Source organism: Rhinoderma darwinii, chromosome 13 (genome assembly GCF_050947455.1).
Source record: "Rhinoderma darwinii isolate aRhiDar2 chromosome 13, aRhiDar2.hap1, whole genome shotgun sequence".
NCBI classification, from domain to species: Eukaryota; Metazoa; Chordata; class Amphibia; order Anura; family Rhinodermatidae; genus Rhinoderma; species Rhinoderma darwinii.
Genome location: NC_134699.1, coordinates 63,078,536 through 63,099,855, shown reverse-complemented (window position 1 = coordinate 63,099,855; position 21,320 = coordinate 63,078,536). Strand labels below are relative to the sequence as shown.

The window sequence follows — 21,320 nt, the reverse complement described above, 5'->3', positions numbered from 1 at the left end:
TATTGGGGTGGGGGCAAGAGCTACAGTAATAGTTGAAATACGTTACATCTCTTATCTTGTTCTAATCCTATATTGTATTCCAGAGCTGCATTCACAATTCTTCAGGGTGTAAAGTTTTAATCTTCCACTACTACCTGCTTGTTCAGTGTCTGCACAGAGCTTATTCAGGTGATTTGCCTTCTGAACAGTAGTTTTTACGTCACCATGTAATGTAGGAAAAACGAACCCCCCCCACATTATATGAGCTTAGCTGACAGGGGTGTGTCTGACAGCAAGCTTGTTGACTGTTTCCAATAGCAACCAACATAACTGGAATATAATACCAGAGAATAGGATTATTGGGGTGGGGGATGACTAGTGAACCTCTATCTATTATCGCAAAATGCCCTTACGAGTGCTCGGTGAGCTTGTCACTTATTAACCCCCAGGGCCATTATCTGAGGTCCTCGTTGGGGTGGCTATTGACAGTAAACATTCTACAGTCTATGGTGGCAGCCTGACTGTCCCTAACCTTTCCATTGGATGAGCAAGGGTTGGGCAGGTTCGATTTTAACCCGTCTGATCCTTTGTTTCCGATGAGATAAGCGGCACCATGGCTGTACGTGTGATATCACTGTGTGCGCTGTTTTCCCAGCACAGGGCTTTGCACCAGGACCTTAGAGCAGAGCTGTCAATCACACAGCACTAGCCCCACCCACATTCAGCTGCTTACAGTGTAAACATTAGGGCCATGTTTTTCTAATCCTGGACTATCCCTTTAATTTACCTTCCGCTCATCTGATTTGATAGTCATTTGTTCCTGGTGGCTGCGTCTCGTCTTGTTCGTGATCATATGGGAACAAATTAATTTGATCCCTTATGTTTTGCTGGCAGGAAGCAGCATTTCTTGTACCTCTGTCCATTCCTGGGCACTTGGCCGTGTTGTGCATTGACGTCTGTTCCCTGGGCAGACCAGTCTTGGCAGGTACATAGCGTCCTGCTGTCTCCTCCACATCTCCTCTCTCCAACGCTGCGGTTATTCGTTTGCAGACGGAATTGTCATTTTATGAACGTTAAAGGGCCGGCAGGCTAGAGAAGCTCCCATTACAGCCGGCTGCAGAAAGTCGTAATTTGCGGTAGTTTTTTTAAAATCTGGCAGCCATCTTGGAAATGACTCAATGCAAAATATGTCCCTGTACACTGTTACGAAAAAACTAGTTTCATGGAGTATTGTAATGACTGCTGCTCCCCACCACTGTGCTAAATTTACCTGCTCCTTGCACCTTCCTGCTCCTGGCTGGCGTCACTCCTGTTCCCTAAGCGTCCGCGTCTGGCGACCTCCCACGCCCTGGGTCTCTTTTTGACTTTTGCTCTCTTAAAGGATTAGCGCACACAAAATAATTTCATTTCTTTGACCATCCTTGCCTGTCGACTGTCCTGACCTCTTGCTAGTGACCCGTGACAAACCTGCCGCCTGCTCCGACCTCTGGCTAGTCACCCGTGCTGGAACTTGCCGCCTGCCCTGACCTTTGGCTATACCTGACTCCGCTTATTATATTTGAACTTGCACTTCACCTGTTACGTTGGCATCACTAAGGGAGACTACTTTGGGGTAGCGACCCGGGGTCCCCCTGCAGCGAAGTCCAGATCCCTGTATAGGTGCTAAAGGGTAAATACCAGGGGCTCTCTTAGACTCCGCTCACAGGTTTAGCCCTACATCACAGACCGCTGCCGTCCATGTATCATCCAGGTACCCATTAAATTCAGTAAATACTGTGGGATGTTTCACTGTTAGGAAGACGATCGGACGTTGTGCAGATCCCACTAATGACAACCAACGAAAGCCTAAGGCCTCGTGCACACTTACATCACCGTTTTCACGGCCGCTTTTGACGGGTCCGTGAACCCGTTTTAGCGGCCGTGTGAATTCCGTGTGCACTCCGTGTTTCCGTTTCCATGCGCCGAGCATGGTACTGTCCAGGGTGCTGAAAGAGTTAATGGGCTGCACTGATCGGCGGTAACTCTTTCAGCACCCCGGATGCCTTCCGTGTGCCTTCAGTTTTTTTGACGGCCCCATTGACTTGCATGGGCCTCACGGTCACAGAATTCCGGACCAAAGTAGGACATGCTCTACTTTGGATCGGAACGGAGCATCGGACCGTCAAAAAAACTGTAGTGTGCATGGCCCCATTGGAATGAATGGGTCAGGGTGCTAGCCGTCAGAAAAACGGTTAGCACCCTGAAGTAAAAAACTGAAGTGGGCATGGGGCCTAATGCCTCCTAAAAGTCCTAAAATGCATGTGGTATAATTTGTATACAGATTTAAAGAGTTAGAGAGGGTCCGGCTACAGATGGATGTCTTGCTTACCTTTGGACTGTAGCTTCACGTACTGTAGGTACTACTACGGCAGTGGCAGGGGAACCTTCCTGTTTCCTTGAGCTGAAGACCATTGACATCTCATCCATTTAAAGGTAGGTAGAGTATGTAGATATATGTCATTACTTTATGATAATATTAGGGATGGACTGGCCCACCAGAAGATCCTCTAGTAGACTCAGGTGATAACCAGGCCCAACCATAGCATGGTCCATGAGGTCAGTCCCATCTGAAGTTGACTGTTCGGCAGATCACTTACTCTGGGGATTTCTAACTTTTTTTTTAGGTTATCCTACAGACCAACTGGCCTATGTACTTGTAGGCTGGAACTTCAGAATAATTTCCTCTAGTGGACCAGGTGTAGCCCAGGTTGACATTGGTTAGGTCTCGCATTGTGAAGCCTATATGTCTATGTAGTCCTGGCCTATCTTCTTCTAACTGTCCCATCATGTTCAAGAGAGTGGAACCGGTTCCAATTGCACCAAACTTGATGACTAATCCCAGGGTTTGAACATCAGGTTCTTCTTAAATTTGGTCATGGCCAAATAGGACATTATTCATCTCTTGACCAGTCCAGATGGGCACATTCCAGTTCCTGTTGACACCAATCAATGATCACATTCCTCTCCGTGCCCTGCATGTGCCCACAACAGTACAGAATACAGACCTCGTAGATTTTCTCACCATGGCCAGTCACAACCCAGATGAGTCTTCTCGCAAATACACTCTTCACCGCCACATTTTAGATGGTAATCCCATTTAAAGACAAGAGTCCCAACATCTATTACTATAAGTGTTTACTGTTACTGTATTGTATTTTATTTTACGCAATAGAGTTCAAATTGATTTAGTCTACTCTTCTATTAGGGTACCTTAAAATAAATTAGATAGATTTATACGGCTTCTCTTTAATCTTGTTAGGCAACCCCGGTGCTGGATAAATGAGAATTCTCAGCAGTTTTTCCTCCGGAGACGTCAAGCTGATTGCGTTGGTCTTTTTCCAGTTTGTGGTCTGAGCTACAGAAGGTTACGAGAGGTCTTGTGTCATCTACTTAAAGTCCATCAAATACAATATATAGGGCGGATTCAATTTCTCAGAGTTTTTGACGTTCTCCTTCTTGGCTTTGATTTTCTTCTGAGGCTTCGGGCAGGATGGGTTTTCCTTTCCTTGAGTCTATTCTTTCTCTGAAGATTAGCTTTGATGGTTTTTCACATGCTCAATAATAATACCTGATGGATTCAGGTACCTGACGTCTGCGGATCAATATTTTATGGATCTCTGTAACCCTTGGTGATTGTGACCCCAGAAACTACTTTATGTCTAGTATTTGCTATGTATTGCTCTTTTCAAGATGGAATGTTGATTATGATAGGTGCATCTATGGAGTAGTCATTCTTTATTCTTTTATTTTATTGAATGTGTTATCAAATATGACGTCCATATTCTAAGCCAGCTATAGACATGAACTGATTGCTGGCCGAAGGGGTCTGTAGCAGTTTCGGAGACCAGTGGCTGAAATGATCAGGCAGGAGGATACAAATCGCAAGAGTAGTAAAGTAACAATCCGGGTTCGTTACACAGATAAACACCAATAGCTAGTAACATAAGGCAGAGACGTGGTACGGAAACAGCCCATGTTCGGTACACAGATACACGGAAATAGGTAGTTACTTGAGGCAGAGGTTCTAGACCATAAGCACAAAGCTCAATAGTCTGGCAAGGAGGCACTGCAACGTTCAGGCCTATCTAGAAGCCACAATGGTGAGACCAATTACGCAATCAAAATAAGGGATTCTAGAGAGTAAGGAATCAAGGAGAAGCTAGAAACGAAATCCAGCACTGGAGCTGTCCAACAGCACCAGTGGCTCAACGATAAGAGTGAGAAGAGCCTGGAACACAATAATTCGAATCCTGATAAAAATATGGTTTTCATCCATGTCTAGGACCTGCTAAAGTCTTTGTTGGCCATTCTGTTTGACTAAAAATGTACCTACTAGGAAATATCTTCCCCAAATATTATTTCTTCCCGTTGTTGCACTGAAGAGCCCCAGAAAGGATGGAACCATTGGCTTATGTAACACTCACCACTCCCCGTCGCCATATCCCTCTTCACGGCGTCCTCTGGCTCCTGGCCGGCGTCGCGTTCCTCCATCACTCTCCTCTTGTCGTGACCTCCCTCGTTGCCGCTCTCCTCCCGCACTCCTTAGTGTGCAAATGCGGACCTGTCCTCCCTTAAATGGCCAGTGCATGCCAAATTCTTTCCCAGGATATAACACGGAACCTTCCCCTGTCCACCATTGCCTGAGCAATTACTTTCCTCCTAGCTTGCTAGAAAAACCTTGCCTTATCGTTTGCTGGATTTCCTGTGTTTTGATCCTGCTTGTTACATAGTTACATAGTTACATAGTTAGTACGGCTGAAAAAAGACACATGTCCATCAAGTTCAACCAAGGGAAGGGAAAAGGGAAGGAAAAATTTCTACACATAGGAGCTAATATTTTTTTGTTCTAGGAAATTATCTAACCCTTTTTTAAAGCCATCTACTGTCCCTGCTGTGACCAGCTCCTGCGGTAGACTATTCCATAAATTCACAGTTCTCACTGTAAAGAAGCCTTGTCGCCTCTGCAGCTTGAACCTTTTTTTCTCCAGACGGAGGGAGTGCCCCCTTGTTTTTTGAGGGGGTTTTACAAGGAACAGGATTTCACCATATTTTTTGTATGTGCCATTAATATATTTATATAAGTTAATCATGTCCCCCCTTAGTCTTCTTTTTTCAAGGCTAAATAGGTTTAATTCTTTCAATCTTTCCTCATAACTTAAATTCTCCATGCCCCTTATTAGCTTCGTTGCTCTTCTTTGTATTTTTTCCAACTCCAGGGCATCCTTTCTATGAACTGGAGCCCAGAACTGAACTGCATATTCTAGATGAGGCCTCACTAATGCTTTGTAAAGTGGCAATATTACATCTCTGTCCCGCGAGTCCATGCCTCTTTTAATACACGACAATATCTTGCTGGCCTTTGAAGCAGCTGATTGACACTGCATGCTGTTATTGAGTTTATGATTTACAAGTACACCCAGATCCTTCTCAACAAGTGAATCCGCCAGTGTAGCGCCCCCTAGGACATATGATGCATGCAGGTTGTTGGTACCAAGATGCATAACTTTACATTTATCTACATTAAACTTCATTTGCCAAGTGGACGCCCAAACACTTAGTTTGTTTAAATCTGCCTGTAATTCATGTACCTTTGACTATCTGACTGCCTTGACCACTTGGCTCTTCCAACGGTGAGTGCACGTCTGCTGCCTGCCCTGACTGATTCTGTACTATGCCTGTTAATGTTGGCCATTGCCAAGGAAGACTCCTCTGGAGGTAGCAACCTGGGGTTCTCCAGCAGCCAAGTCCAGATCCATCTATAAGGATTAAAGGGTGAATACCCGGGGTCCCCTTAAACTCTGCTCTTTGGTTGAGCTCCACGTCAAATCCCACACAGTGGGTTCTCACCATCCTCTGTAGGCCCTGTGACCGTCTCATTATCCACGGACCCCAACACAGCTTGTTCCTGCAACTTACCTGTTAAATAGATTGATATCAGTAGACTCTTTTTTTTAACTCTCCTGTTTCAGTATCGTATCTAGGAAGGACTTAAGGTGCCCATACATATTAGATGAAAATCGTTAGAATCTGACGGGTGTCTGGTATGTTTGGGGATGTCCTGGCTCTCCTCCAACGGTAGATCGGGGGAAAGCAGGGTTGGGCATGTTGAATTTGATGTGACGTGACGGGCACCAGTCCATCTCCCGTGAAATATAAACTAATTTGGCAACTACTCTTGTAACACGTCTCTATAAGGAGTTCACATCTTCAAGAAGTCACAGAGCCGAAGCTATCTGACCTCGTAATTAATTACGCTTCGTTCTTCCACACAGTGCCCACATACAGGCCATTAAACAGCTCTCATTACTCCTTCAATTCCAATTATATATTGATTTTTCAATCAGTCAATTAGAAGCTGAGCCTCAGAGACACGAGCATGGCTAGCTGCGCTTTTGAAGTCGGATTAAGACGCCTGGTCCAAATAAAGGGAGGGCTAATACCGAGGAGGACCCCTTAGGGAGAGATGTGTCACATTCTGTGCCCTGTTTTAATAAAAAGGGCTTTATGACACTCCATGATGGGGAAGGTGGGATTACGTTCCGTCAATCCACAGCAAAAAGCATATTATTAGCAGAAGAAGAAGACCACTTGGCTATGCACGCTGCTCAGTTCACAGCCTCTGATGCTGAGGGACTCAAGTGCAATTGCATTAATCTCAGAGTTCATCATTCTGCTGTAAGACTGATACAAAGATCAAGGAAACGTTGCAAATTTATCCTTAAAGAGGCTCTGTCACCACATTATAAGTGGCCTATATTGTACATGATGTGATCGGCAATGTAATGTGTAATGTAGATTACAGCAGTGTTATTTATTTAGAAAAGCAATCATTTTTGACGGTTATGACCTATATTAGATTTATGCTAATGAGTTTCTTAATGAACAACTGGGCATGTTTTACTTTTTGGCCAAGTGGGCGTTGTACAGAGGAGTGTATGACGCTGACCAATCAGTGACCAATCAGCGTCATACACTTCTCTGCATTCATTTACACTGCAGATAGCGATATAGCTATATCGCTATGTGCAGCCACATAAACACACTATAACATTACTGCAGTATCCTGACAATGAATATACATTACCTCCAGCCAAGACAGGATGTGTATTTAGAATCCTGTCACTTCTGTACCGTCTGTGTGATATTTACAGCAAGGTAAGCGTAATCTCGTTTAAAATGACAGGTTACATTGTAATCTCGCGAGATTCGCTTGCTGGGCTGTAGTGTCGGGATTCTGTTAGCGAAGTGACAGGATTCTGAATACACATCACGTCCTGGCTGGAGGTAATGTATATTCAATGTCAGGACACTGCAGTAATGTTATAGTGTTTGTGTATGTGGCTGCACATAGTGATCTAGCTATATTGCTATCTGCAGTGTAAATGAATGGAGAGAAGTGTATGACGCTCATTGGTCACTGATTGGTCAGCGTCATACACTCCTCTGTACAATGCCTACTTGACCAAAAAGTAAAACACGCCCAGTTGTCCATTAAGAAACTCAGTAGCATAAAGCTAAAATAGGTCATAAATGATAGTTTTTCTAAATAAATAACACTGCTGTAATCTACATTACAGCGCCGATCACATCATGTACAATATAGGCCACTTATAATGTGGTGACAGAGCCTCTTTAAGACCATGTAGCATGATGGGATGTAGAGTTGGCTCATCGTGACACCTTGGCCTGGCATTGCTTTGTGTTGTGGCCACCACTTCATGTAGACTTCCTGAAACAAGAAAACACATCCTCCCTGCATCATGCCGGCAACCAATCACACCTACAGACCATCTACTTTTGGAATATGAAGTTGAAATACAAAGTGAATTGGCACAAAATGTTGCACTCTTCAAAATCAGTGAGGGTTGTCTTGAACGTATTATACCAGGGGTTGCCTCAAGGAGAGGATATCCAAAGAACCAAAATTGACAACATTACATGGTCTAATAGGGGCACAGACTAGGGCAACATGTGGTGGTGGTGGCAGGTTGCTGTTCCACCATTGTTCTCCATGACTATAACATTGATGGCTTCTCCTTAGGAGAAGTCCTCAATGTTTGATTGGTGAGGGTCCAAGCTCTTGTGGGCACCACAGCCCCCTCATTGTTTACATAGGCACAGCGGCTCGATCAAACTTTAATGGCCTATTTTAAGGAGATTTAATGCAAATTTTCCCCGTTAATGCAAATTTATTGAGCAGATCCAAAAGATGGACACTACAGGAGCCAAGAGGGATGGAGATATTTGGGTCAAAAGAAGGGTCTTGGGATATATAAAAGAACTAGACTGCTAAAATGAAGAAGGAACGACCATCTCTACGTTGAATATATATCTTTCTCCATCCTAATAAATTAGAGTACTTCTCGAGTGGTGATCTTATCTTGATTTATCTTTGCTCTTTGTTGCGTTGAGCAGTGGCTGGGCCATCATTCCTGACCTCAAACCTTCATGGGTGTGGATTTCCCAACAAGGACACTACAAAGGTGGTAGGTTTACCCACTATTGGTGATGCAGTAGCAGCGTTGGAGTTGCCACCATGGTGCTTGAAACAACTTCCATGAATTGATCATTTAACCAAATCTCCAATGAAGGGTTGATGAGGCCGAAAGCATACTAGCCTACCATAAACTAACCTATTGGAACCTCTCTACTTTTCGAGAGAGGACAACCCCAGTTGGTTTGGTTCTCGAAAGTTGTAGTAGCAAGTAAAATGAAAATTATACTGCAACTGATAGAAGAGGAAATCTAATGGGAAATATTCTACTATCCTAACGGGTTCTTCTTCTCTTTTTTCCCACTTCCCCTCGAAATTTCAGATTATCCTACAGTTCTGCACCAGAATTGCTACACTTGACCAACGTAATTTTACCAGAATTAGCTACACACAACATGATCCTCTTATTAGTAATGGTTTGTCTTGGTGCCATCATATCCCATTACAATGTACTATACAAGATAAAAAAAATGGAGGTTTCAAGGGGAGAGACCACCGACCATAGGAGCTTACATTCTATTATAGAATTTGTAAGACAGATTCACTGGAGGCTGTCAAATTCCCATTTTCGCTCTCCATAATTTGTGTTGTGATTCCTATTTCTGGTAACAAGAATATCGGTACCTGGATCTGGCAGCAATGTGTGTTCCTCCCGACTGCCCCATACACATGCATGATCGTCTGAGATGGGGTATAAGTCGTTGTCAGGCACCTCTGGCAGAAGCTTATCTCCTTCAGGAACAATCGGGCGTGTTGAAATCCAATATGCCCAATCCTTCTTTCCGCCAAACGTCAGCCGTCAGGGAGGGTCGGAAGGATCGGGCATGTTGAAATCCAACATGCCCAATCCTTCTTTCCGCCCAACATCATCCGTCAGGGGGGTCGGAAGGATCGGGCATGTTGAAATCCAACATGCCCGATTCTTTTTTCCACCCAACATCAGCTGTCGGGGAGGATCGAAAACATCGGGCATGCTGAAATCCAACATGCCCGATCCTTTCCGCCCAACATCAGCCGTGAGGGATGGTCGCGACACCCCCATACACATTATGTATACGGCCAAGACAGTCATAGTATACATTATCCAATAGGTATGGGCACCCGTAGTTTGGTTTCTTTAAGATTACAAGACAGGTCCTGAGCTACAAAGAACTGAAAATAAGATTTGAGTCCGCCTCCCGTCAGACTCCTAGTATTAATATTCAGCCAGCACATTTCTGAATGACTAGAAGATTGGTCTCCCCATGTGGGGCCATCTGACAGAACATTTTTGTTTTAATTTTTCCTTTCCTGGGGTGCTGAACCAACGAGGCTCTCCAAAAGAGAAGATAAAGGCTGCAGGTAGGAGCGATCAGGGGGAAAACATCAAACGGAGAGAGAACATAAACACAGCATGCACTGCAGCAAAGCGAGGCAAGAGCGATTACACTTGAGGGGAGGGGGGGGTTGAGTGTGGAGGGAACTTAATTGAGACTCTCCTGAGATTGAAAGAAAAATCCTCCGCACTATATTTCTGTTTATGTGTAAAGCGTGTTTCCCGAATCCCTCTAATGCCCATTTCAAATGAGAAATAAAATGGAATAAGCAGAGAACAAATAGCGGTCTTTAAAGGATTTCAGCTCCATGGTTTCATTTCATGTGCAAATTACAGTATGGGTTGTATCATGTAAGGAAATATGAAGAAGACGCTAGTGGCTCTGTATACTTAAGTCGAAACATACGATTCTATATACAGCATGTTCACTCGGTGATGTCTTGCTGAATTATTTATGCACAAAGCAGCCAGAATCTGAATGTCTAAATATAGAATTTGGGCCAATTTTTGGCCCTAATTGGTCCAGCAAATTCAAGACGAGGATGTTTTGCATGATAATCCCAAAGTCAAGCTTCTACCAGCCCGAAAAGATCAATTCTGCTCCCCGTTTTGACACCATGTGTAGTCGAAGTAAAATCTTTAGACTCCCCCCGACTTACCCGTTCATCATCTTGCTACTTCAGATCATTCTACCTGAAAGCTAAATTCATTCTACACAATATTGACCACATTGAAGTCCATAAAAGACTATATGGTCCATATATTGAAAGAGAAGGCGTGTGATCACCAACTTGTTAAAGAGTCTGTTCCTGTTAGAAGTTGAGGCTGGTTTTCTCGACCTGTGGGAGGGTCAGCTTGTTTGTCTGCCTGTTTCTAACCCTAGGGGCTGGAGCATGACCAAGTATACCAGGAGAAGAGCCGTAAAATAATCGTGTCATGGACATAACCACTATTACTAGCATGGCCGATCAGTGACTAACAAAAATGGTGCCACTTAAAAAAATCTAGAGGTGGTTTGGATGGTTTCTATTCTTTCTGACCACCATGAACTTCATAAAAGACTATATAGCGCATTTATTGAAGGACAAGGCATGTGATCACCAACTTGTTGAGGAGTCTGTTCCTGCTAGAAGTTGAAGCTGGTTTTCTCTACCTGTGGGAGGATTAGCTTGTTTGTCTGCCTGTTTCTAACCCTAGGGAATGGAGCATGACCGAGTATACCAGGAGAAGAGCCGTAAAATAATCGTGTCATGGACATAACCACTATTACTAGCATGGCCGACCAGTGACTAACAAAAATGGTGCCCTATAAAGAAATAGAGGAGGTTGGCTTGTCTTTCTGTACCCAGATGGAAGAGTAGAAGAGGTTATTCTCAACATTGGAGATATACACCATAAAGTAGTGATCATGTGGGGGCAGGGATGGTTCTGGCTTTTTGTCAGTCGTTCCTTTGAAGAACACTACAGTCCGGCTTTCCCCAGTCGGAGGAACGAGACATTGCATTAATCTGCTGGTAGAACAATGAACTTCAGGGTTTGTGGCCCTTTAAGAAAAGAGAAGGTGTACAGAGGACACCTATTTAGTCATGCAGGTCTTTCTTTTCATTTTTTATGTGTTGTTCACGGTCTGTTGGACGTCTGAGATAAAGTGGACACTATTTAGATGCTGTGTCTGTTCCTTCAGGAGTTTGCTGTTAATGCGCTGGAACTTCCCTCCATCACGACTCAGACATGTGGCGTGCATATTAAGCCATCTCTACTTTATAAAGAGTTTTAGTTTTCATGTTGGCATTGGTAACCCCTAATAGAACCTTATTACCAGCTGCAGTGGCATCACTGGCTGCGAACATCAACTACGCGGTACCTAATTATCACCAGCGTTCCTCTGCTTCATCTAACTAGACAATAGCACCAATGTGTTCCCACTTACACCCCTTCCGTTACATAGAACACAATCATTCTGATCACTATTAGCACCCCATTGTCATGGTACGAGATCCTGGACCAAGCTACAGAGCCCAGTACTAGTACTTCATTTTCACATGCAAACTCATCCTAACCAGCCCCTGCCAGTAACCCCCTCATCTCCAGCACCCTCAACTGTTCCTAACCTCATCTCCAGCACCCCTCAACTGTTCCTAACCTCATCTCCGGCACCCCCAACTGTTCCTAACCTCATCTCCGGCACCCCCAACTGTTCCTAACCCTCATCTCCAGAACCCTCATCTGTTCCTAACCTCATCTCCAGCACCCTCAACTGTTCCTAACCCTCATCTCCAGCACCCTCAACTGTTCCTAACCTCATCTCCAGCGCCCCAACTGTTCCTAACCCTCATCTCCAGCACCCCTCAACTGTTCCTAACCTCATCTCCGGCACCCCCAACTGTTCCTAACCATCATCTCCAGCACCCTCAACTGTTCCTTACCCTCATCTCCAGCACCCCTCAACTGTTCCTAACTTCATCTCCAGCACCCCTCAACTGTTCCTAACCTCATCTCCAGCACCCCTCAACTGTTCCTTACCCTCATCTCCAGCACCCCTCAACTGTTCCTAACTTCATCTCCAGCACCCCTCAACTGTTCCTAACCTCATCTCCAGCACCCCTCAACTGTTCCTTACCCTCATCTCCAGCACCCCTCAACTGTTCCTAACCCTCATCTCCAGCACCCTCATCTGTTCCTAACCTCATCTCCAGCACCCTCAACTGTTCCTAACCCTCATCTCCAGCACCCTCAACTGTTCCTAACCCTCATCTCCAGCACCCCTTAACTGTTCCTAACTCTAATCTCCAGCACCCCTCAACTGTTCCTAACCCTCATCTCCAGCACCCCTCAACTGTTCCTAACTCTCATCTCCAGCACCCCTCAACTGTTCCTAACCCTCATCTCCAGCACCCCTCAACTGTTCCTAACCCTCATCTCCAGCACCCCTCAACTGTTCCTAACTCTCATCTCCATCACCCCTCAACTGTTCCTAACCCTCATCTCCAGCACCCCTCAACTGTTCCTTACCCTTTCATCACCAGCACCCTCAACTGTTCCTAACCTCATCTCCAGCACCCCTCAACTGTTCCTAACCTCATCTCCGGCACCCCCAACTGTTCCTAACCCTCATCTCCAGAACCCTCAACTGTTCCTAACCCTCATCTCCAGCACCCTCAACTGTTCCTAACCCTCATCTCCAGCACCCCTCAACTGTTCCTAACCTCATCTCCAGCACCCCCAACTATTCCTAACCCTCATCTCCAACACCCCTCAACTATTCCTAACCTCATCTCCAGCATCCTTAACTGTTCCCAACCCTCATCTCCAGCACCCTCATCTGTTCCTTACCCTCATCTCCAGCACCCCTCTACTGTTCCTAACTCTCATCTCCATCACCCCTCAACTGTTCCTAACCCTCATCTCCAGCACCCCTCAACTGTTCCTTACCCTTTCATCACCAGCACCCTCAACTGTTCCTAACCTCATCTCCAGCACCCCTCAACTGTTCCTAACCTCATCTCCAGCACCCCTCAACTGTTCCTTACCCTCATCTCCAGCACCCCTCAACTGTTCCTAACTTCATCTCCAGCACCCCTCAACTGTTCCTAACCTCATCTCCAGCACCCCTCAACTGTTCCTTACCCTCATCTCCAGCACCCCTCAACTGTTCCTAACCCTCATCTCCAGCACCCTCATCTGTTCCTAACCTCATCTCCAGCACCCTCAACTGTTCCTAACCCTCATCTCCAGCACCCTCAACTGTTCCTAACCCTCATCTCCAGCACCCCTTAACTGTTCCTAACTCTAATCTCCAGCACCCCTCAACTGTTCCTAACCCTCATCTCCAGCACCCCTCAACTGTTCCTAACTCTCATCTCCAGCACCCCTCAACTGTTCCTAACCCTCATCTCCAGCACCCCTCAACTGTTCCTAACCCTCATCTCCAGCACCCCTCAACTGTTCCTAACTCTCATCTCCATCACCCCTCAACTGTTCCTAACCCTCATCTCCAGCACCCCTCAACTGTTCCTTACCCTTTCATCACCAGCACCCTCAACTGTTCCTAACCTCATCTCCAGCACCCCTCAACTGTTCCTAACCTCATCTCCGGCACCCCCAACTGTTCCTAACCCTCATCTCCAGCACCCTCAACTGTTCCTAACCCTCATCTCCAGCACCCTCAACTGTTCCTAACCCTCATCTCCAGCACCCCTCAACTGTTCCTAACCTCATCTCCAGCACCCCCAACTATTCCTAACCCTCATCTCCAACACCCCTCAACTATTCCTAACCTCATCTCCAGCATCCTTAACTGTTCCCAACCCTCATCTCCAGCACCCTCATCTGTTCCTTACCCTCATCTCCAGCACCCCTCTACTGTTCCTAACTCTCATCTCCATCACCCCTCAACTGTTCCTAACCCTCATCTCCAGCACCCCTCAACTGTTCCTTACCCTTTCATCACCAGCACCCTCAACTGTTCCTAACCTCATCTCCAGCACCCCTCAACTGTTCCTAACCTCATCTCCGGCACCCCCAACTGTTCCTAACCCTCATCTGTTCCTAACCTCATCTCCAGCACCCTCAACTGTTCCTAACCCTCATCTCCAGCACCCTCAACTGTTCCTAACCCTCATCTCCAGCACCCCTCAACTGTTCCTTACCCTCATCTTCAGCACCCCTCAACTGTTCCTAACTTCATCTCCAGCACCCCTCAACTGTTCCTAACCTCATCTCCAGCACCCCTCAACTGTTCCTTACCCTCATCTACAGCACCCCTCAACTGTTCCTAATTTCATCTCCAGCACCCCTCAACTGTTCCTAACCTCATCTCCAGCGCCCCAACTGTTCCTAACCCTCATCTCCAGCACCCCTCAACTGTTCCTAACCTCATCTCCGGCACCCCCAACTGTTCCTAACCATCATCTCCAGCACCCTCAACTGTTCCTTACCCTCATCTCCAGCACCCCTCAACTGTTCCTAACTTCATCTCCAGCACCCCTCAACTGTTCCTAACCTCATCTCCAGCACCCCTCAACTGTTCCTTACCCTCATCTCCAGCACCCCTCAACTGTTCCTAACCCTCATCTCCAGCACCCTCATCTGTTCCTAACCTCATCTCCAGCACCCTCAACTGTTCCTAACCCTCATCTCCAGCACCCTCAACTGTTCCTAACCTCATCTCTAGCACCCATAACTGTTCCTAACCCTCAACTCCAGCACCCTCATCTGTTCCTTACCCTCATCTCCAGCACCCCTCAACTGTTCCTTACCCTCATCTCCAGCACCCTCAACTGTTCCTAACCCTCATCTCCAGCACCCTCAACTGTTCCTTACCCTCATCTCCAGCACCCTCATCTGTTCCTAAACCTTTCATCACCAGCACCCTCAACTGTTCCTAACCTCATCTCCAGCACCCCTCAACTGTTCCTAACCTCATCTCCAGCACCCCTCAACTGTTCCTAACCTCATCTCCAGCACCCCTCAACTGTTCCTAACCTCATCTCCAGCACCCCTCAACTGTTCCTAACCTCATCTCCAGTACCCTCATCTGTTCCTAACCCTCATCTCCAGCACCATCATCTGTTCCTAACCTCATCTCCAGCACCCTCAACTGTTCCTAATCCTCATCTCAAGCACCCTCAACTGTTCCTAACCCTCATCTCCAGCATCACTTAACTGTTCCTAACCCTCATCTCCAGCACCCCTTAACTGTTCCTAACGCTCATCTCCAGCACCCCTCAACTGTTCCTAACCTCATCTCCAGCACCCCCAACTGTTCCTAACCCTCATCTCCAGCACCCCTCAACTGTTCCTAACCTCATCTCCGGCACCCCCAACTGTTCCTAACCATCATCTCCAGCACCCTCAACTGTTCCTAACCCTCATCTCCAGCACCCTCATCTGTTCCTAACCTCATCTCCAGCACCCTCAACTGTTCCTAACCTTCATCTCCAGCACCCTCAACTGTTCCTAACCTCATCTCCAGCACCCCCAACTGTTCCTAACCCTCATCTCCAGCACTCCTCAACTGTTCCTAACCTCATCTCCAGCACCCCTCAACTGTTCCTAACCTCATCTCCAGCACCCCTCAACTGTTCCTAACCTCATCTCTAGCACCCATAACTGTTCCTAACCCTCATCTCCAGCACCCTCATCTGTTCCTTACCCTCATCTCCAGCACCCCTCAACTGTTCCTTACCCTCATCTCCAGCACCCTCATCTGTTCCTAACCTCATCTCCAGCACCCTCAACTGTTCCTAACCTCATCTCCAGCACCCTCAACTGTTCCTAACCCTCATCTCCAGCACCCTCAACTGTTCCTTACCCTCATCTCCAGCACCCTCATCAGTTCCTAACCCTTTCATCACCAGCACCCTCAACTGTTCCTAACCTCATCTCCAGCACCCCTCAACTGTTCCTAACCTCATCTCCAGCACCCCTCAACTGTTCCTAACCTCATCTCCAGCACCCCTCAACTGTTCCTAACCTCATCTCCAGCACCCCTCAACTGTTCCTAACCTCATCTCCAGCACCCTCATCTGTTCCTAACCCTCATCTCAAGCACCCTCAACTGTTCCTAACCCTCATCTCCAGCATCCCTTAACTGTTCCTAACCCTCATCTCCAGCACCCCTCAACTGTTCCTAACCTCATCTCCAGCACCCCCAACTGTTCCTAACCCTCATCTCCAGCACCCCTCAACTGTTCCTAACCTCATCTCCAGCACCCCCAACTGTTCCTAACCCTCATCTCCATCACCCCTCAACTGTTCCTAACCTCATCTCCGGCACCCCCAACTGTTCCTAACCATCATCTCAAGCACCCTCAACTGTTCCTAACCCTCATCTCCAGCACCCTCATCTGTTCCTAACCCTCATCTCCAGCACCCTCATCTGTTCCTAACCTCATCTCCAGCATCCCTTAACTGTTCCTAACGCTCATCTCCAACACCCCTCAACTGTTCCTAACCTCATCTCCAGCACCCCCAACTGTTCCTAACCCTCATCTCCAGCACCCCTCAACTGTTCCTAACCTCATCTCCGGCACCCCCAACTGTTCCTAACCATCATCTCCAGCACCCTCAACTGTTCCTAACCCTCATCTCCAGCACCCTCATCTGTTCCTAACCTCATCTCCAGCACCCTCCACTGTTCCTAACCTTCATCTCCAGCATCCTCAATTGTTCCTAACCTCATCTCCAGCACCCCCAACTGTTCCTAACCCTCATCTCCAGCACCCCTCAACTGTTCCTAACCTCATCTCCAGCACCCCCAACTGTTCCTAACCTCATCTCCAGCACCCCTCAACTGTTCCTAACCTCATCTCTAGCACCCATAACTGTTCCTAACCCTCATCTCCAGCACCTTCATCTGTTCCTTACCCTCATCTCCAGCACCCCTCAACTGTTCCTAACCCTCATCTCCAGCACCCTCATCTGTTCCTAACCTCATCTCCAGCACCCTCAACTGTTCCTAACCCTCATCTCCAGCACCCTCAACTGTTCCTAACCCTCATCTCCAGCACCCCTTAACTGTTCCTAACTCTAATCTCCAGCACCCCTCAACTGTTCCTAACCCTCATCTCCAGCACCCCTCAACTGTTCCTAACTCTCATCTCCAGCACCCCTCAACTGTTCCTAACCCTCATCTCCAGCACCCCTCAACTGTTCCTAACCCTCATCTCCAGCACCCCTCAACTGTTCCTAACTCTCATCTCCATCACCCCTCAACTGTTCCTAACCCTCATCTCCAGCACCCCTCAACTGTTCCTTACCCTTTCATCACCAGCACCCTCAACTGTTCCTAACCTCATCTCCAGCACCCCTCAACTGTTCCTAACCTCATCTCCGGCACCCCCAACTGTTCCTAACCCTCATCTCCAGAACCCTCAACTGTTCCTAACCCTCATCTCCAGCACCCTCAACTGTTCCTAACCCTCATCTCCAGCACCCCTCAACTGTTCCTTACCCTCATCTTCAGCACCCCTCAACTGTTCCTAACTTCATCTCCAGCACCCCTCAACTGTTCCTAACCTCATCTCCAGCACCCCTCAACTGTTCCTTACCCTCATCTACAGCACCCCTCAACTGTTCCTAATTTCATCTCCAGCACCCCTCAACTGTTCCTAACCTCATCTCCAGCGCACCAACTGTTCCTAACCCTCATCTCCAGCACCCCTCAACTGTTCCTAACCTCATCTCCGGCACCCCCAACTGTTCCTAACCATCATCTCCAGCACCCTCAACTGTTCCTTACCCTCATCTCCAGCACCCCTCAACTGTTCCTAACTTCATCTCCAGCACCCCTCAACTGTTCCTAACCTCATCTCCAGCACCCCTCAACTGTTCCTTACCCTCATCTCCAGCACCCCTCAACTGTTCCTAACCCTCATCTCCAGCACCCTCATCTGTTCCTAACCTCATCTCCAGCACCCTCAACTGTTCCTAACCCTCATCTCCAGCACCCTCAACTGTTCCTAACCTCATCTCTAGCACCCATAACTGTTCCTAACCCTCATCTCCAGCACCCTCATCTGTTCCTTACCCTCATCTCCAGCACCCCTCAACTGTTCCTTACCCTCATCTCCAGCACCCTCAACTGTTCCTAACCCTCATCTCCAGCACCCTCAACTGTTCCTTACCCTCATCTCCAGCACCCTCATCTGTTCCTAACCCTTTCATCACCAGCACCCTCAACTGTTCCTAACCTCATCTCCAGCACCCCTCAACTGTTCCTAACCTCATCTCCAGCACCCCTCAACTGTTCCTAACCTCATCTCCAGCACCCCTCAACTGTTCCTAACCTCATCTCCAGCACCCCTCAACTGTTCCTAACCTCATCTCCAGTACCCTCATCTGTTCCTAACCCTCATCTCCAGCACCATCATCTGTTCCTAACCTCATCTCCAGCACCCTCAACTGTTCCTAATCCTCATCTCAAGCACCCTCAACTGTTCCTAACCCTCATCTCCAGCATCACTTAACTGTTCCTAACCCTCATCTCCAGCACCCCTTAACTGTTCCTAACGCTCATCTCCAGCATCCCTCAACTGTTCCTAACCTCATCTCCAGCACCCCCAACTGTTCCTAACCCTCATCTCCAGCACCCCTCAACTGTTCCTAACCTCATCTCCGGCACCCCCAACTGTTCCTAACCATCATCTCCAGCACCCTCAACTGTTCCTAACCCTCATCTCCAGCACCCTCATCTGTTCCTAACCTCATCTCCAGCACCCTCAACTGTTCCTAACCTTCATCTCCAGCACCCTCAACTGTTCCTAACCTCATCTCCAGCACCCCCAACTGTTCCTAACCCTCATCTCCAGCACTCCTCAACTGTTCCTAACCTCATCTCCAGCACCCCTCAACTGTTCCTAACCTCATCTCCAGCACCCCTCAACTGTTCCTAACCTCATCTCTAGCACCCATAACTGTTCCTAACCCTCATCTCCAGCACCCTCATCTGTTCCTTACCCTCATCTCCAGCACCCCTCAACTGTTCCTTACCCTCATCTCCAGCACCCTCATCTGTTCCTAACCTCATCTCCAGCACCCTCAACTGTTCCTAACCTCATCTCCAGCACCCTCAACTGTTCCTAACCCTCATCTCCAGCACCCTCAACTGTTCCTTACCCTCATCTCCAGCACCCTCATCAGTTCCTAACCCTTTCATCACCAGCACCCTCAACTGTTCCTAACCTCATCTCCAGCACCCCTCAACTGTTCCTAACCTCATCTCCAGCACCCCTCAACTGTTCCTAACCTCATCTCCAGCACCCCTCAACTGTTCCTAACCTCATCTCCAGCACCCCTCAACTGTTCCTAACCTCATCTCCAGCACCCTCATCTGTTCCTAACCCTCATCTCAAGCACCCTCAACTGTTCCTAACCCTCATCTCCAGCATCCCTTAACTGTTCCTAACCCTCATCTCCAGCACCCCTCAACTGTTCCTAACCTCATCTCCAGCACCCCCAACTGTTCCTAACCCTCATCTCCAGCACCCCTCAACTGTTCCTAACCTCATCTCCAGCACCCCCAACTGTTCCTAACCCTCATCTCCATCACCCCTCAACTGTTCCTAACCTCATCTCCGGCACCCCCAACTGTTCCTAACCATCATCTCAAGCACCCTCAACTGTTCCTAACCCTCATCTCCAGCACCCTCATCTGTTCCTAACCCTCATCTCCAGCACCCTCATCTGTTCCTAACCTCATCTCCAGCATCCCTTAACTGTTCCTAACGCTCATCTCCAACACCCCTCAACTGTTCCTAACCTCATCTCCAGCACCCCCAACTGTTCCTAACCCTCATCTCCAGCACCCCTCAACTGTTCCTAACCTCATCTCCGGCACCCCCAACTGTTCCTAACCATCATCTCCAGCACCCTCAACTGTTCCTAACCCTCATCTCCAGCACCCTCATCTGTTCCTAACCTCATCTCCAGCACCCTCCACTGTTCCTAACCTTCATCTCCAGCATCCTCAATTGTTCCTAACCTCATCTCCAGCACCCCCAACTGTTCCTAACCCTCATCTCCAGCACCCCTCAACTGTTCCTAACCTCATCTCCAGCACCCCCAACTGTTCCTAACCTCATCTCCAGCACCCCTCAACTGTTCCTAACCTCATCTCTAGCACCCATAACTGTTCCTAACCCTCATCTCCAGCACCTTCATCTGTTCCTTACCCTCATCTCCAGCACCCCTCAACTGTTCCTAACCCTCATCTCCAGCACCCTCATCTGTTCCTAACCTCATCTCCAGCACCCTCAACTGTTCCTAACCCTCATCTCCAGCACCCTCAACTGTTCCTAACCCTCATCTCCAGCACCCCTTAACTGTTCCTAACTCTAATCTCCAGCACCCCTCAACTGTTCCTAACCCTCATCTCCAGCACCCCTCAACTGTTCCTAACTCTCATCTCCAGCACCCCTCAACTGTTCCTAACCCTCATCTCCAGCACCCCTCAACTGTTCCTAACCCTCATCTCCAGCACCCCTCAACTGTTCCTAACTCTCATCTCCATCACCCCTCAACTGTTCCTAACCCTCATCTCCAGCACCCCTCAACTGTTCCTTACCCTTTCATCACCAGCACCCTCAACTGTTCCTAACCTCATCTCCAGCACCCCTCAACTGTTCCTAACCTCATCTCCGGCACCCCCAACTGTTCCTAACCCTCATCTCCAGAACCCTCAACTGTTCCTAACCCTCATCTCCAGCACCCTCAACTGTTCCTAACCCTCATCTCCAGCACCCCTCAACTGTTCCTTACCCTCATCTTCAGCACCCCTCAACTGTTCCTAACTTCATCTCCAGCACCCCTCAACTGTTCCTAACCTCATCTCCAGCACCCCTCAACTGTTCCTTACCCTCATCTACAGCACCCCTCAACTGTTCCTAATTTCATCTCCAGCACCCCTCAACTGTTCCTAACCTCATCTCCAGCGCACCAACTGTTCCTAACCCTCATCTCCAGCACCCCTCAACTGTTCCTAACCTCATCTCC

At 47.7% G+C, this 21,320-nt stretch overlaps 1 protein-coding gene across 4 annotated transcripts in view; it reads left to right on the top strand.

Annotated features, from left to right (window-relative positions):
* The window catches only part of OGFOD3 (2-oxoglutarate and iron dependent oxygenase domain containing 3), a 94,878-nt gene that overhangs the window by 56,108 nt on the left and 17,450 nt on the right, over positions 1-21,320 (top strand). Inside the window, exons 9-10 of one of the 4 annotated variants that reach the window (XR_012851687.1) lie at positions 2,300-2,451; positions 3,278-3,748. The exons of 1 other annotated variant lie outside the window; for it this stretch is intronic. Coding sequence is in view for 1 of the 3 variants with exons in the window: in XM_075846484.1 (XP_075702599.1) it covers positions 3,278-3,297 (20 nt within the window). In the remaining 2 variants the exon portion in view is untranslated. Of the gene's footprint in view, positions 1-2,299; positions 2,452-3,277; positions 3,749-21,320 lie in introns of those variants that run through there. 2 more of the 4 variants (XR_012851686.1, XM_075846484.1) reach the window with 2 other exon arrangements.